General features: G+C 39.0%; 1 protein-coding gene across 1 annotated transcript; it reads left to right on the top strand.

Annotated features, from left to right (window-relative positions):
- Positions 1–1,688: 1,688 nt before the first annotated feature.
- Positions 1,689–17,759, top strand: stx18 (syntaxin 18). The gene is made up of 11 exons (XM_031747868.2): positions 1,689–1,899; positions 12,004–12,071; positions 13,236–13,351; positions 13,498–13,575; positions 13,697–13,763; positions 13,846–13,937; positions 15,281–15,375; positions 15,684–15,742; positions 16,047–16,116; positions 16,213–16,293; positions 17,124–17,759. The coding sequence occupies exons 1-11, from the start codon at positions 1,747–1,749 to the stop codon at positions 17,217–17,219; spliced, it is 975 nt and encodes a 324-aa protein (XP_031603728.1). The 5' UTR covers positions 1,689–1,746; the 3' UTR covers positions 17,220–17,759.
- Positions 17,760–17,821: the final 62 nt, after the last annotated feature.

The following is a 17,821-nucleotide window of genomic DNA, read 5'->3' as shown; positions in this document are numbered from 1 at the left end:
GCAGCCATCATCTGTCAGTATTCACTGTGATATAAACATCAAAACATTTCCTTAGTCATCACATTGCTACCAGGTAGAGGGAGTGTAGAAAAACTGCACTGCACAGCTCAGAAATTGCTGAGCACAAGTCTCCACAAAGACATTGAAAACCATCCAACAAATCCCACACAGCATAAATCAGCCCATTGGTAGGAACACGGGTTGCATTCATAGGTGGCAGAAAACTCGGAAATAAGTTGAATGTGTGTATTTTAAAAATGCACTGGCATATAAATATTCTTATAGCTCACCAGGTCAGGAGGTATCTTACACCTCCTTAGTGAGGTGGAACAAAACTAGTGTCTTCCTTCAGACTAAATATTTCATATCGTTTCACAGAAAAAACCACACATTTAAAACGATAAACTGTATAGTTTAATTTGTTGATTGTGCGGTGTGCTGGTGATAGAGAAGTAAAATGAGAAGTATCCAGATTTTCACTAGAGTCGGTAATGTCGGTAGCATGTGGCGTACTCAACAGCACCGTCAGTGATTTAGCTACATTACTAAATGCCATCTTTGGTTCTGCTGCAGAGATTCGTATATTGGTATATGTGGGGAGCTGTCACTGTGTCAGCTGCTTCTTGTTTGGGAATCTTTCATCTATTGTGGGAATATTTTCATCTCTAACACAGCATGAATAAAAACTTTTATCCATTAATTTATCTGATAAATGTTATTTTAAATTTTAAATGAATGGGCAATCTTTCAGAAAACTTTCAGTAAATAATCCCCAAAACTCGTTCTGATTTGATAAACTAAGAGTTTCCATCAGCTGTGGGGCTAAAGAGTCGTATCTCTCTTGTTGTAGCACGTCTCGGAGGTTCATTACAGAAATAACTGTTCGGGTCTCTGTAATGAACTGCTCAATGGACAGGCTTTTATCTGTTAACAAAGAATCATTGCTTGCATTATTTATTGATAAATATAACAAGTTGATTAAATCATTCATGCATACTCCCTAATTTGTCTCTCTATGTTTAAATGCTTTTTCCTTGTTTTTCACTATCCTATAAATTTTGCTTCAACACGTTGATTTTCCTCACCTTTACCTCTGTGTATTTCTGTCGTTTGATCTCCTCCCTTGTATTTGCAATCAGATTTTCCCATTTTTGTTGCACTCTGAAACTGTACAATGGACCTGTGGGATGGCAGCATTTATGGTTTGGACTGTCGTTTCCCAGACTTGTCCCTTGTATTCTCCAGTGTTATATTTTCTTCTGACTGTTTCTCTTCTCCTGCATTCTGCTGGACATCACTTCAAGAGCCTTTAGAGGCAATTATCTAATAGAGATACACACAGATTGACTATCTGTGCTCCCTAAAACATGCCTAAAACAAAGCTGAAATTTTGATTCGTGGCACATACAGGTAAAGGCTTCAAGTTAATGCTGTCAGACTCAAGGTTTCAGTTAAAATATTAAGAGATTTTTTTTTTAATTAAAGATATTTAAAGATTTTCCCTATAAGAGTTGATTCTAAGCGACCAGTATTTAAATATACGATCGGACTCTAGCAGAATTCAATTATTATGATCTGAATATTAGTTATAATAAATAAATACTGATGAAATCTTTAAGGTGAAACGTAACGCTTTCGTACCCGTATTACAGGAAAAATCTAGCGCGTCCCACGAAGATGACGTCCTCACCGGGTGACGTGTCAGTTTGTTTACAGCGGTGAGCAGTCGGCTGCAGCTGCTCAGACATGGCTGTTGATATCACGTTACTTTTCAAAGCCAGCGTTAAGACTGTCAAAACCAGGAACAAGGCCATAGGAATTGGCTTCGAATCGACCAAAGATGAAATTTTCAAGAGAAGCAGACCGAAGAGTGGCTTCTCACCGAGGGCGAAAGAAGTGGTGAGTGTTCATCCAGCCTAGCGTTAGCTAACTCTGCTAGCACAGTGGCCAAAGTGCTTTACGTTTAATGGCAGCTTCTAAACTTACTACTACTTTGTAGGAGCAACAGCAGCCAGTGGAACATATACAGTGCATATACGATGCTTACCACTTGTATTTTCTTTAGTGTGTTGGCGCTGTTCGTGGTTAGCCGGGCCTGTCAACATGTGCAGGGTATAACTTTGCTAAATGCAGCATGAACTTAAATTTGATTAGATTTTTAAAAATTTATCTTGAATATATGCAAATTATATTCAAAATGTGTCATAGATTACATAATATTATGATATGTTGAGATTTAAAATATATAGGATTTGATTATTGCTCTTTTTGACTAATACGATAAGTGGCCAGTTAATAGTTTGTTGACGGCTTTGATGATCTGTACTGAGAGTAGGGAGCAGGTGAAATAGAGCCTGGAGATGTGCAGGTATGCTTTGAGAGAAGATGAAAGTCAGTAGAAGCAAGACAGAATACATGTGTGTGAATGAGAGGGAGACAGGTGTAACAGTGAAGCTGCAAGGAGCAGAGGTACTGAAGTTTGATTACTTTAGGTATCTGGGGTCAACCATCCAAAGCAATGGATAGTGCATAAGAGGTGTGAAAAAGAGTTTGCAGGCAGGGTGAAGAAGGTTGATGCAATATCAGGGGTGATTTGTTAGAGAAGGATAGCACCAAGAGGGAAAGGGAAGGTTTGCAAGACTAGACCTACTATGATGTATGGCTTGGAGGTGGTGGCACTGACAAAAACGACCGGAGGCCGAACTGAAGATGTTAAGACTTCTTAAGACTTAAGACTTCACTGGGAGTCACCAGGTTAGACGAAATTAGAAACAAACACATCAGAGGGGCAGCTCGGGTTGCGCAGTGTGGAGGCAAAGTTAAATAGGCAAGGATGAGATGGCTTGGGTATATGCACAGTGGGAAGAGAAAATACACTAGGCAAAGGATGCTGAAAGTGGAGGTGCCAGGCAGGAGGAAGAGAGGAACACCTAAGAGGAGACTCATGGATGTAGTGAAGGAGCACATGCAGAGGGTTTTTGTGATAAAGGAGGGTGCTAGGGATAGGGTGAGATAGAGGCAAATTATCTGCTATGGCATTTCGTAAAGGCAGCTGAAAGAAGAAGAATATCCCATCAATGTTAATGAAATGCTTTTGGGTGGGTGGGCGGGGGGGTTGCAAGAGAAATACTCACCTTATGCCATTTCCTGTATATACTTTGGTAATCTACAGGTAACTTTTACAGATGAGAAACCTTGTTCACACTGAACTTTCGTTTAGTATTTTGTAACCAGGCGTTAAGAATACAATATTCACTCATTAAAGTTATCTGGGGATGCCCAGGCTTACTACATGTGTGCTCAACTGTGTTTTACAATTCCTGGTTATTATTATAATAACTGCATTTGTTGGAGTATGCAGTTATTATAAGTGCATACTCCACTTCATGAAAAACAATCTTGGCACAGATTGATAGATGTGGGCAACGCAGGGAGAGAAATAAGCCAGAAATGTTGTTTCATAGCTGCTGGTGTGCAGTCTCCCAGTCTGTATTCTCATATCTGACCAAATTCTCATGAAAAAAAATCACTCAAGGACAAAATTGTCACATCAATAGCCTTCCTATAGATTAATCAATAAAAGCTAAAAGTAAAAAACCCCAAAAAACACTTTTTATAGCATTGAACTCAGTGAAGCCTCTTCTTTTCATCAGAACAGTTCATTTATATTGCAGTTTAATTGTAAATTGTGCAATTTATTTTCCACAACACAAAGCCTGCAACTGATATTCAGAAAAAGTTTTACACGCTTGGATCAGCAGTTTATATTTTTTTCAGAAACCATATAAATATGAACAGCTACACGACTGAAGAAGTATGTTTTTCTTTTCTTCCTTTCTTAGTTTTCTGGCAATACCCAGTTAAAATGACCTTGGTCTCACTGAAAAATTCTAGCTTTTTAATACACTGTTAGTAATGGAATTTTGACTTCATCTCCTCTAATACTGTAATAATATCAATTTATTTGTGGGATTTCACATAAGACTAAATATATTGGGGAAAAACAGCTTTGGATCTCATTTTATGAGACATTGTGTTGATTCAGGAAATGTCATGAAAAACATCTTAAATGATCTTTTTCCACTGAAATACAGACCTATCCTCTATGGTTGACGGTACAAGATCTAGCAGTGTACATGTTGCTTATTCTTCTACTGCTGCTCTTTGGCCTGACATGAATATCTCAAAAACAAACCTCTTCAAAGGTACCTTGAAGAACCACTTTACGTATCCCAAGGGGAGTCAGGGCTTTAAGTTGTACCCGATGTCTCCAGCCATCAGCCCGAGGCAAACATAAGCCCATTTGCTGCAGCTTTGCACAACCAGGTTTTTGTTATGTTCTGTTACATTGATATTACAAATGGTGGTTTAATAAAGGCACTGCTGCTTATTCAAGAGAAACCCAAACCTATCCTGTGGTGGCTGTCTCCTTCGCGTTGCAGATATCATCTCCGACCATCTCAGTGAAGCCGTTTTTGCCTAAATTGAAAATGTGAGCTTGGAATGTCCTGACTGCTTACAGTTATGTCGCGGTTTTCACCCACGTCTCCCCGGCTCAGCTATCCTTTTCTGTCTCTATTCGGCATCACATAGGCAGTAATTTTTATGCAGGTCGCCTCTTCCCATGTATGATTCCATAAACATGCTGCAATAACATTTTCTTTCGGCTCTCAAACAATTTCTGGGGAAAGCTGATCCTCCCAAGAGCCAGTGATTAAAGGTGGAAGATCAAAACAGAGAAAATATTAAATTAGGTCCCCAGTAACAATGTTGACGGCCGGCACCTAATGCACAACAGATGTGGGTGCCCTTCAAGACATGCATAACTCTCCCACTAACTCTCCCTCCTAAATTCCCATTGAAGCTTCGCAAAAATAGAAAGAAAACATCAAAGTTGACAAATACACAGTGGACCTCTGAGACTTTTTTCTTTTTCCACTCAAAAGTCAACACAATGAGAAAGGAAATGTAGCTACTTTCAAGTCGATTCAAGAAGGGTTTGATTGACTAATAAGAGGGCCAGTGTTTGCAGGGTGGGGTTTGGTAAGGGGAATCTTTTACCTCATAGGGGTTGGTTTTGGGCGCTGTGATCTCCGTTTCACCGCTCACCTCGTCGCTCGCCGCAGCATGCTACCCTTCTCAAGTTTAAATGGGGAAGGTCACTCTGAAATTGTCAAATTGGGTGTAGAAAATAGCGCTTGGCTCCCCACTCTGCCTTCAGTATTGGTATTCCAAAATTGGCTCCTTCTCACACTGTTTTCTTTGAAACACTGAAAAGTGGGCCAGCTCTTAAAATTATGTTGTGTTGTTAGAGGGGCTCTTCACTGTGAAAACTTTACAGTGAAATGGTATGCTCTAGTATTTTCATAACATTTAGTCAGAATTTTTTCGACGATGGTTAAGTTTCCAACTCCAGTGTGTTTTCTTTTTTTCTTTTTTTCTTTTTAAACAATTCAAATTTCATTTTATGTTTGAGATGTTATAAACTAAATCAAACCGTTGTGAAAGTGAAGTTAAAATTATCGCCTTGTATCACACCGGGACGTTAAAGAGGATCAGTGAACTTGCAAAGGTCAGAGTCGCAGATCAAAGTTGAAATAATCGTTAGAGATGTGTTTAAGAGCCCGTGGGTGTTTTCCTTCAGATGAAACTGGAATGAATTTGCACATTTCGTTTTTTGCTTAACGGATCACATGCAGATGGTGTACAGCCACAGCAGCAGATGTTACATGACATTTATGAGTTGTTTAGGGAATGTGGTGCACAAGTATGGACTTTTTTTCCCCCCACGGCTTTTCTAGAAGTAAAAGTAATTGGCAGTCAAAAAAAGGTAAAACATTTATCATAGGGATGTTAAAAAGCCCAAAAGCCAGATCAGTGAAAAATAAAAGAATTGATATTGTTCACAAGATGTACTATAGCAACGTAGCGCCTTATTTAGCCACATTTTGCAAGTTTACAGTCAGTAATTTCATATTATGCTTCTGCTCATCATGTTACCAAAGTACAACACGAAAGGTAAAACGCGATCGCATACAGCTGCCTAAGCCAAGTCTATGCCGAGCGATTTGCAGGGATCACGCTCAGATGAACAGTGCTGCTAAATGGTCTCTTTTACCAGTTGGCCTAATCTCTGCACTGTTTTCCCATGAAAGCCAGGCAAATTGAATTTTGAGGCATCTGCTGTCAGCCCTGAGCAGGATCGTGATTTTTGTTTTACTGCACGCAACAAAAGGTTTTGGAAGGACTCATGAAAATGAAACTAATGAGCAAAAAGTAGTTAAAAGCAGTTTTACAGATGCATGACAAGCTCTAAGTCATGAGGCAGTCGTTGCTTTTCTGGAGACACGATTGTTAGAGATGAACAAGCAGCAGCTGTGGATACTTTAAATACTGTCTTACGGCATTATCATTAGGCAAATGTTGCCATTTCCCAATACTAATGACAGCAGACTGCATTCACTGCTCTTAACACTAAAATCCGAGCCATGAAACTACAACAGATGTGTACTTATCAGTTTAAGCAAATGACAACTATAAAGAAGACAAGTGGGCCTTTTGTTACAGGATAAAATGTGGAAATAAGTCATGGGGTATTCATTATTTGTTGTCATTTCACATTGATACTGAATGCACAAAGTAAAACTAAAGCAGACGATACTGTTTCAGGTTTTTTTTTTTTTTTTGAGGCAAAGGTCAATAGACGAGTTTGTTGTAAAGACTCAAGTAGGTTTGAGTTTTCCAGTACTGTGAGAATCTGACTCTGATCAAACGTCTGGATTTTCTATCCACTCCTCAATTTATTTTGCTTTATTAAATCACTCAAGTGTTTTCTGTCTTTATAGAGTGTGTCTTTTTCTTGCTCTTGAGAGTTTTTGAAACCAAATTTTAACTCAAGTGGTTTTGTTTTTGGTTCTTTTTTGGAAGTGAATTATGTCAATTCAGTGATGTATAATACACCGAAGGAAAGTTGCCGTGTCACTTTTTTTTTGCATTTAATATTCTACAACATGATATGAAATTACCTTATTATACTGAAATTACATTTCTGGTACTTTATAGGTGTTTTCAGTGCTACTGTATGCAGGGGAAAAAACGTATTTATTATAACGACCATGACAACTGATACCAGGTTGGCAGGAGATGCACATTAAGTACATCTAGGTTATCTAGTGATTTTGCTGATTTATTTCCTTTTGTTGTCAGGATTTCTGCCTGTGTATTCTGCAGTCCTAAGCAGGGGTGAGCTTTCTTTTATTTACTTGTTTCACCAGGGGGATGGCAATGTGGACAGTACGTTTCTTACTCTTCTATGACCCACTGTGTGTGCGCAGAGCAGCATCTACACAGCTCTGCAGCACTGTTTGCATTATATTGTATATGAATATTGGAATTTAATAACGTGTAATATAAGATTTCCTCCTGGGCTGAAACAAACACGTGGCCTTGCAAACCATCATTCCAGTTCGCTGTGATAATATTTTGGCAGTTTTGAAAAACAGACACAGTTTAAATCAAAGGTTTGCGTCAGTCCAACCAAGGCAACTTGACCGGACTTCAGTAAACACAAGAGACATGGTCTTATAATTCAAAAATATGCTTAAATAATCACAAAAAGTGAATAAGTATACTCTCTAAGGAATATCAATAAATACTTACACAACAATATTTTGAATCTCTAATGGTAGATACTGTATGTATCTACCATATTATGTGGTGTCTTTTTTTAAAACAGTTCTGTTTATCTCACATGCTTAACGTCACCTTCTCTTCAGCTTTACCTTTTGTTTATTAATTAATTTTTTCTCCCATTTTGTCCAATTGTGTTTTAGTGAAACGTTACAGCCCCGCCCTTCACATCTGTTTCATATGAAATTGATTATTAAGATATGATTGCTTTGAATGCATGCTTGAAATCGGTTTAGGCAGACTGTAAACCTTCCTCAATAGTTTTGCCACTGACTCAGTCCTTCTCACTGAGCTCCAGCAGCAGGACCGTTACAAGTTGTGATTGAACAGAGATGATTGCTGAATACTTTCCATCTGTCTTGAAGGGGAGAAATGTGACACAGTTGTAAAATACAATAGCGGTAATGTGGTCGTTTCAGCTTTGTACTCTTTACCGCAGACTATACATTGGCTGATGTTCCTCAGTATTTGAAAATCTCTAATATATGATTCAGACTCTCCGTAACTTTTCAAATCCATGCTTGATCTGACCTGTGTGACGGTAAATGAAGAAGCACAGAGACTGCATGCAAGCGCTGCTTTCCACATCTTTGTATCGAAATGAATTGGCCGGTTAAACCCGTGACAGATTAATACAACTTTAGCACATATCAAAAGGGTCAAGGATCCAGTTGGTAAATATTCTTAAAAGCTTTGTTTGATTACTCTTCGTTTGTTTATAGAGCTGACTAAAGCTTCCTAACTGTGAATAGACATGAGAAGACAAAACTCAGCCCATTAGAGAGTCAGACATAAACATGATAATAGAGTCAACATGTGGCTCAGCGTTCTCCTCTGAAGCATCCTCTCTGCATCAGGGCCACATTCCTAAACACAACATAACGTGGCGTCAGTATGGATAGCCTACAGTCAGGACACACAGGGACTTGAACCAAAGCAGGGCAGTCATCATCAAATTCTGTCAGTTACCTGGATTAAACAAAACAAAGAGCTATCCAGGCTCTTTAGAAAATCTGCTAGCTAAGCCTTTTCTCTTTTCTTCCTCATAATAATCCCCCCTGATGGTTTGTTTGGGCTCAGTCAGAGCTGGAGGGGACCAAGGGGAAGGAGAAAGTGAGGAGGTAAAGTGGGGGTCTTTGATGATGACGAGATTAGATATAGCCCGGCAGACTGTCTCCTCCTGCCTTCCCTGCAAGCTCTGCCTCACACACACCTGCGGCAGCTACACGTTACACTCACACACACGCTCACGCGTACCTATGCATACACATATATGGTTAGCTGCATGCACAAGGCCACCCCCTTCCTCATTGTTGAGGAATTACTTGCTCTTTAAGGTCTTAAGTTACAAGAGCAATTGATCCCTCTGACCCCCTGCAAACCCTTGAGGTTGTGCTGGGAATCCGAGCTCCAATGTATACACACAGGAGGCAGCTCAACCCCCAGAGCAGCAGTCTTTGACACTCCCCAGCACCCCACAACACACTCTAACACACACACACACACACACACACACACACACACACACTTCTTCCACTGTGTTCCAGTGCTTTGGACTTAGCACTGCCTGCTGGTGAAAAAGGTGTAGTACCATGACTAGAGGTTTGTAGTCAGATAAACTTTGTACAAAGCTGAAACCGAGTGTTAATTGCAAGCAGGAAACAGTTTATAGTAAAGACAAGACAAATCGTTCTTGGTGTGGAGGAGTTTATATTTTCTAATTTCAAGTCTAGATTACATAAATATCTCTGTGTTTCATTTAGGAACTCAGACATAACATTTCACTTTATTTGTTCCTCGCAAAATCATACCAAAAGACTCTAAACCACAAAGAATGAGTTGAAATGTTACAGCAACAACACAAAGCAACTTTTAATTAAAAAACAAAAACAAAAACCAAACAGTCCAATCTTTGCTGTAAGATGTTGTTTCCAAGCTTGTTTGCAGTTTAAAGCTATAAAAAACTTATAAAGGTTGTTAAAATGATAACCAGTCTTATTCACTGACATGCTAGATTTTCATTATATGAGGGATTCTTTGCATGTGTTTGATTAACTTCAAAGAGCAGTCCGTGACTCTATGTACTACTTCATGTCATTAATATAATTCATCTAAATGGTTGCAATAAGACTGTGTTGCAAAGATGGCTGTGTCCAATTAATACCCTCCAAACAGCAAGCTGGAAGGATTGCTCATGAACCTCTACAGTGTGGGAATGTTTCAGAAACACAGTCAACAGTGTGGTGCATTGCAAATGGCTTATTATGCCAGTACAGCTGTATCAGCATCTATTAACAAGACATCGTCCTGTCCCCACTTAAGCATTATATACTACAATTGTCAAGGTACTGAGTGTATTCTGTTTGTAGCAGTTGCCTAAAAAGGGATTTTTACCAACTCTTTCCTCTCCACAGTGCAAAAAAATATCATTGAACTGCTGCTATTTTAGTAATGGCATGCCATGCGTCATCTTAACATTATCATGGACCATTTTATATTGTATTTTTTGTATTTTTTTTAACAGTGGTCATATTAACTGTGTTAACTCCAGAGATGAGGTGAATTCAGATTTGTTAAGGATTTTAAGTCAAGTGAAAGCACTGATTTGTCAGTTAAGGGAAGCGTTGACTGTTACATATGCAGATTGATATAACAGTGTCACATGAGTCCTTTTGAAGTTGTGCTCCAATATTATTCTGATCAGGCATCTGAAAAAAGGTCTGTTATTATTGTGATAACTAACAAATCCCTGAGTTTTAATCATAGGTCTTTTGTTTGGTAGTCAAGATACTGTTAAATTTACCGAACAAGAGTGGTTGTAATAATATAAAAAAGAATTTAGATGTCATATTTAGAAATTATAATCATGCCAAATGAAGAATATATTAAAATAATATACATTTTTGGTGTAACATTAATGTTTGATTACAGATATAATATGTAATGAGTTGCATCATATAATGTCTCATGACATGATGATGCTCACCCAAACTTTGTCGTCATTGTTGTTGTCTGCTCCCATGCGGTATTTTCTAGACTTTAAGTGTGTACAGTCATAATTATGGTTGGTCAGTGATTGATTGAGAATGCTGCAACAGTAAAACTAGAGATTTACTAGAGCCAATTTCAAACAGGCATGTTTTGAATAGGCTCTAAACTAGTAACTAATGCTGATCTGAATAACTTTAAACTATAATTACGGTTCTGTTCTCCCTGAACCCTCCAAGCTCAACTGCTCTGAACATCAATTAACTCCTGACCTCACAAATAATTGTATTATTAGAGGGGGTCAGCCTGCCTTGTCCTTGCCTATGTTAGCATGCCCCCCACAGCAGTGTCGTACGTCACCCTCTAAACCAGAGGACTTCTAGGTTTCTAACAAATTGCTGGGCTCTGTTTATCACAACACCTTCTTTCTGCCCTGACAAACGAGTCATTTTTCAAACGTCAGCTCAAATAAAACACCGCTTTAAGTCACTGTGACGCTAGGAATGAATGTTTAGAGACATTATTAGACGACTGGTGCCAGGTTACTCTTTACAGCCAAAGCAATTTGATAATTGAGGCTGTTAGGGTGAAAAAGTGAAGGCTGAAGACAGCGTCGTTATGCTATCAAAATAATCCCCCACGCTCTGTGCTCGCTGTCACAGTCAAACTCATTGTGTCATTTTTCAGTCCTGCGCCTGTCTCAGTTCTGTCTTCTTGTGGATCCAACAGAGCCTGCTGTGTGTGCTTCCACACCCTCTTGTAGCCTGCCAGCAGAGCTCTGTGGACAGGGAAGCAATTTGGTCTTTTTTAATATTTGACTGAATTACACGAGCAAATATTGGATTGCACCAAGTTTCCTCTGGTTTCCCTTTACACACACATACACACACTCCTGGACTTTCTCTCTGTGATAAATAGCAACAGATCATAAATTTAAAGCTTATTGGAAATGGCTCTGTCAGTGCCTGTATGCTCTGTAAGCTCATGGTTTTATTTATGAGAGCTGTTTGACGGGCAAATTGCTGGTTTGATTTTTGTATGTCCTGGAGTTGATGAATTGTCATAAGTAAATATTGAGAATTCACAGAGATAGAAGGACATTGGTTTCCTGTCACTTCCAATAAATGTTAAATTATGCATTTACTCTGGCTCTGTTGGAATGTAGCTGGGAGAAAATAGTTTCCTCATACATGTCTGAAAAACAAAACAAAACAGTGTTGACTGAAATTAACATATTTGAAGGTGCAACTGCGGGTAGTATTTAAAGACTTGTTGACATGACGGTGATGAGGTCGAGTAATGCTACTTCTCACTTTATCTTGGCAGATCACGAACATCACCAAGCTCAAAGACTTTCTGCTACAGCACAGAAAAGATTATGTGAGCGCCGGAAGGTAAGCTTCTCCAAACAGTCGCAGTAATCCTCCACAATCAACACCAGCGACGGCAAAACCCTTCAAGGCTGCAGGGAAAGCTGATGAGGGCACAAACACTTTGATTCTGACAAAATTCAGAGAAGGTCAGGAGTCAGGGTTATTTTCAGCATGTCTGTGTGTGTGTGTGTGTGTGTGTGTCTGTGCACGCGCTACAGGGGCTGCCTGCTGGCACAAGGTCAGCAGCGAGTCGGGTGGTCTGTAGAGGCAGACTCCAGTCTAATTGTCTGGAATAATTGAGCTGCAACCAAGTGTAGAGCAAATCACACCCAGGGACTAATCCAGGCCTTCCTCTCTCCAAGGCCCCTCTGTGTTTTGTGGGTGTGTGGGTGTGTGTGTGGGTGTGTGTGTGTGTGTGTGGAGTAGCCACTGTTGGGAAAGAGTTGTTGATGAAACCTCAAAAGAAAGCATTAACTAAGCATTAGACATGTCAGTGGGTTGAGTGTGGTAGTATTTAGTGATGGGACTATCCACTGATATGTTTGCAAGTCTTATATACATTCAGCTTTTCCCATAGCTGTTACTATCTTCCAGTTTTGCTGTTAACCTCTTAGTCCTAAGAGTAATTGTGACCTATAGTTGATAACTGATTTATTTACACTGATTAAAACAGATGCATTTTATATTTATTTATTTTATAATGTGACGTAATTGTAATGAAACTAAAATCCTTCAATTGATGGCTTGTTCAGCGTTAAATCTTGTAATTATTATCAATTATTTGTTGTCAAGTGACATCTCTATTTCCTGGACAGCCACCCACAAACTAATAATATAAAGGGAAAAGACTCAAACGTGAACTTGTCATGTTTACCTTTTAAAGTTTAAAACACCTAGCTAAAGCAAAATACAGACTTTAGCTTGCTTACTGCCTTGCTTCCTTAGGTTTCTCCCTGCAAAGTGTGCATTGCATGATGGGATACTTAACATGATGCTCACTTAGGACAAATTTGGAGTACACTGTTTAAAGCTACGCATGGATATGAGGGAAGAAGGAGTATTTGGACAAGTGCTTTCTCAACTTGAAACTATTCACATTACGGCATGTCTGTCGGTGTAAAAATAAATCTGTTGTTTGTAAAAGTCTTCAAGCTCACTCTCATTGCTCCGGTGTGTGTTTTACAGTCTCATTTCATCAGACCTTTCCCGCATGACAGACAATGACCGCGACCAGATCGACCAGGATGCTCAGATCTTTATGAGAACCTGCTCTGAAGCCATCAAGCTGCTACGCAGTGAAGGTGTGTCTTTTTATTTCTGTGCAACAAATCAACTTAAATGGAAATTTAAACATCATATCTGGAAATGTTGATATGGTCTTGTTCATACTGCATGCTTTCCAAGTTAGGAAGTCTTGACTGTAAATGTATTGTTTTTGTCATCTCAGCTGAGAAACAGGTGATGTCAGCTCAGATAAAGGAGCACAGGGGAGCGGTGCTAGACCTCATTGAAACATACCTAAAAGGTGAGTTTGTAGCTAATTACTGAACTTCTAGTGAGTCCTCTGTTACCTGTTTTGCTAGTTCATAATTGTTTCATAATGCATCTGACACAATTTGGTCATACCTTGCATCTTTGGTTTTAAGGTGTATGCAAGCTGTACTCTGAGCAGAGAGCCATTAGAGTCAAGAGAATGGTGGACAAGAAGAGGCTGTGAGTATTTGCATTCCTCACTGACCTGTTGTCATTTTTAAACTGCTTGTGATTCACGTAATATTGTGTTCTGTGGTCACAGATCAAGACTGGTACCAGAGCATCACAGTCCAGTGGAGAAAAAAGTGGAAGTGGAGCCCACAGAGGAGGACACCATTAAGGAGGAAAGTTCTGGTAAGTCACCATACAAACCCTGACACGACAAGCCCTGCTGCATTTTATTAGAACTTACCTGACTGCAAATTATGCTATACATATATAATATATATAATGTCATGGTGTCTTATCACAGTGTCATTGCACATGATGATTCTTTGTGATCTCAGTTAAGATTCAAGTATGAGTATTTATTCATATCATCATCCAAAGCCAACAGTGGCAGACAGGAAGAGATATGTGGCACTATTTGGATCAGTTAAATGTATTAAATGTTGTAATTACAGTACAGTGGTCCCTCGCTGTAACGCGGTTCACATTTCGCGGCCTCACTGTTTTGCTGATTTTTGTTTTTTGCATGCTTTTTGTTTTTTTTGACAGCGCATTGTGTTCTGCATCCTGATTGGCTGTAGACCATTGTCAATCAATCTCCTCCATGCCATGTCTCCTGTACAGTACAGAATGTGTTCAGCTTGTCAAATTTACATAAATCTTTGATCACTAGCAGTGTGACTCTGAAGTGCTGTACTGTATGTTTGTAAGTTTTCTCCCCAACAAACACAACAATGTCGACGAAACGTTTTGCACCGTCAAAGGCACCTGCCCTAGCACCCAAAAGGCAGAGGACAGTGCTAACCATCACACAAAAAGTTACTATACTCAACTCATTCTTCTTGCTACCCTTACTTCCGTACCATTGATTCATTAATGTTGAATTCTCTCGCAACTGCTCTATTCCCATATTTTGGACCTGAAAACAGAGTTTTATCTTTGGTTTCATTCTATAATAACGGACTTATCTTTCTACGAAGGTTTGAACTTTGAGGGTCTTTAAACAAGAGAGAAAAGGGTGAAAATGTTCATGCCTGTCTGAGAAAAGTGTATAAAGTGTGTAGTGAAGGGTTTTACAGTCTTAAAACATCTATAATAATTAAAAAATTATTAAAATTAAATTAAATTAACTATAAAATTAAAGTTGGCTATTTTGCGGATTTCACCTATCGTGGGTTATTTTTGGAACGTAACTCCCGCGATAAACGAGGGACCACTGTAGTCAAAAAGGACATTTATTGTTATAATCATGTCAACTTGATTTGTATTTGAATGTGAAAACTGCATTAAGAGAACTAAGTTGAACTAATTTCAAAGCTTATCTGGACTCACATCACACTCACTCTAAAAAATAAGTTACTGAATGGTGGAATAGCTTACCAAAGGCAGTAAAGGAGTAACTAAATAATAAACTAACTGAAGATATTCCATTTAAAAAACTCCATCATAATAACTGCTCAAGGTTATATTTTCAGAGAGGTTTCTTATTGTAACACGTCTAAAGTTGTCTTTTGTCTTCCGTCCTTTAGAGAAGACTACATCATCAGAGGTCCAGGACAACCCTGTAAACCTGTGGGAGGAGAGCCGAGTGGAAGATGAGCTCTCTCCAGAGGAAATTCAGATGGTGTGACACCTTAGAAGATATTTATGTGTACAGAATAATGAATGATCTGCATGATTCAAACGTTAATGTTGTACTTTGACAGCGTGTCGGTGCACAGGGACAACTCATTGTTGATTTTTACCAGAGGTTTGAAGGGTTAAAGATTTAGAGCAGCAAATGTCAGACTAATTTGGATTGTTATTTGTCATCACAAAAGCAGCTTACAGGGATTGCCTGATAAGGCAAATAAAAGTGGAAATATACTAACGCTAAATTAGCATTTGACATCTGCATTATACATATTTATTCAGTACTGTTTTTATGTCTAGTTTGAGCAGGAAAACCAGAGGTTGATCAGTGAGATGAACAGCCTGGTGGATGAAGTGAGGTGAGTCTCCATCTGTGTATGTTCCCTTCTGTTTTTGATAAGTCTGTTTTAAACAGCATGGCTGTTAGATGATGTATGAAATGTTAGATGTTGATCCAGACAGGATTAAAAATGACCCAAAGATTTGAGTGTTTGCAGATTAGTCCTCTGGTGGCTAATAAAAATAAATGACATGGATCTGAAACACTTGTGATAAAAAATCACTAAACACTAAATGTTCCCCTAACATCATCTGGAAGGGCTTATATATGCTAGCCACATTATTTTCATTGGATGCTTCATGCCAGTGTTTTGTACCCACCAGGCAAATCGAGGGGAAGGTGGTAGAGATCTCACGACTTCAAGAAATCTTTGCTGAGAAGGTCCTGCACCAAGTGAGTTGAGTTCCTTCGGTTTCACACAGGCAGTCTGTTAAGTGCACAGTGCATTGTTGTACACAGACTTATTGTCCGTCTTATTCTTCATGACAGGAAGCAGAAATAGACAACATTCATCAGCTCGTCGTTGGTGCTACAGAGAACGTCAAAGAAGGCAATGAGGATATACGAGAGGTACCATTTACTGCACTGGGGGAAAAACACACATCTGCATCACATATATTGGCTGTGCATTCTCCGGTCACTTTATTAGATACACCTTGCTAGTACTAGGTTAGACCCCCTTTTACCTTCAGAACTGCTTTAATTTCAACAGATTCAACAAGGTGCTAAAAAAAATTCCTCTAAGATTTTGGTTCATGTTCACATGATAGCATCACACACACACACACACACACACACACATGCGGCAGATTTGTCAGCTCCACATCCATGATGTGATGCTCCTGTTTCACGAACATGCTTTCATGTTGCAGCAGACATCAGTAATTTTCAGACCAGGCCACATTTGACCAATTTACTGTTCTCCAATGTTGGTGAGGTTGAGCATCGGTTTTCTGTTCTTATCTGACAAGAGTGGCACGTGGTGTGATCTTCTGCTGCTGTAGCGCATCTGCTTCAAGGACATATGTTCAGAGATGCTCTTATGCATACCTTGGTTGTAACAAGTGGTCATTTGTGTTGTTGTCGCCTTCTTTTTGGCTCACAGCAGTCTGGCCATTCTCTTTGGACCTCTGGCATGAACAAGGCATTTTGGCCTAGAAAACTGCCATTCACTGGACAGTGATATTAACAACCGTGCCATGTTCAGAGTCACTTAAATCACTTTTTCCCCCCATTCTGATGCTCAGCTTGAACTTCAGCAGGTCTTCTGCATGTCTAAATGCATTGAACTGCTGAATGTGATGGCCGATTAGGTATTTATATTGACAACCAGTTGAACGGGTGTACCGGTGATTATATTTCCACTCAGTAAAATGTCATTGTGTTTACTTCTTTTTAAGGCTATCAAAAACAACGCTGGATTCAGGGTATGGATCCTCTTTTTCCTCGTTATGTGCTCTTTCTCTCTTCTCTTCCTGGACTGGTATGACAGTTAACACGACTGCCCAAATGGACTCTGGACAACAACAAACTGCCTGAAGCTGATACACAATGCCTATCTCAGAAGTAATTGTACGACTGACCGAGAAGTGAAGTAATGGCAGCAGCGAGGCTGAACGTGCAGTTTACCGGACTTGATCTGGTGCATAAATTATTGTCCATGAAGATTGTGTCCTCAAGTTTAAATGGCACTTAATTCTTCCCTGATTCTATCTAGGGTAGCTTTAATATAAAAATGCACTTGTATTTTAACATCTTGCCTTTCTCAGCCATGAGTAACAATGGTTTGACTGGATTTCGATCCCTGTGAATCTCTTCCGAAACTGTTTTATGCACTAGAGCGTTTTTGCATCTTGACAACACAGTCCCATGTATTCAAAAAGATTTGTTCTTTATGTAAAATAGATTGCTCTAAATGCTGAAAATGATTTGCAGATTGGACCCGAATAAACTGTACTGGCACATCAGATACATTCAAGTAAAAGCAAATGATTCTCAATTAATCATATATATATGAGATATATATATATATATATATATATATATATATATATATATATATATATATATATATATATATATATATATATATATATAT

Source organism: Oreochromis aureus, linkage group 5, assembly GCF_013358895.1.
Source record: "Oreochromis aureus strain Israel breed Guangdong linkage group 5, ZZ_aureus, whole genome shotgun sequence".
In the NCBI taxonomy this organism is placed as follows: Eukaryota; Metazoa; Chordata; class Actinopteri; order Cichliformes; family Cichlidae; genus Oreochromis; species Oreochromis aureus.
The sequence above is the reverse complement of the archived record's forward strand: the minus strand, read 5'-3'. Positions and strand labels throughout refer to the sequence as shown.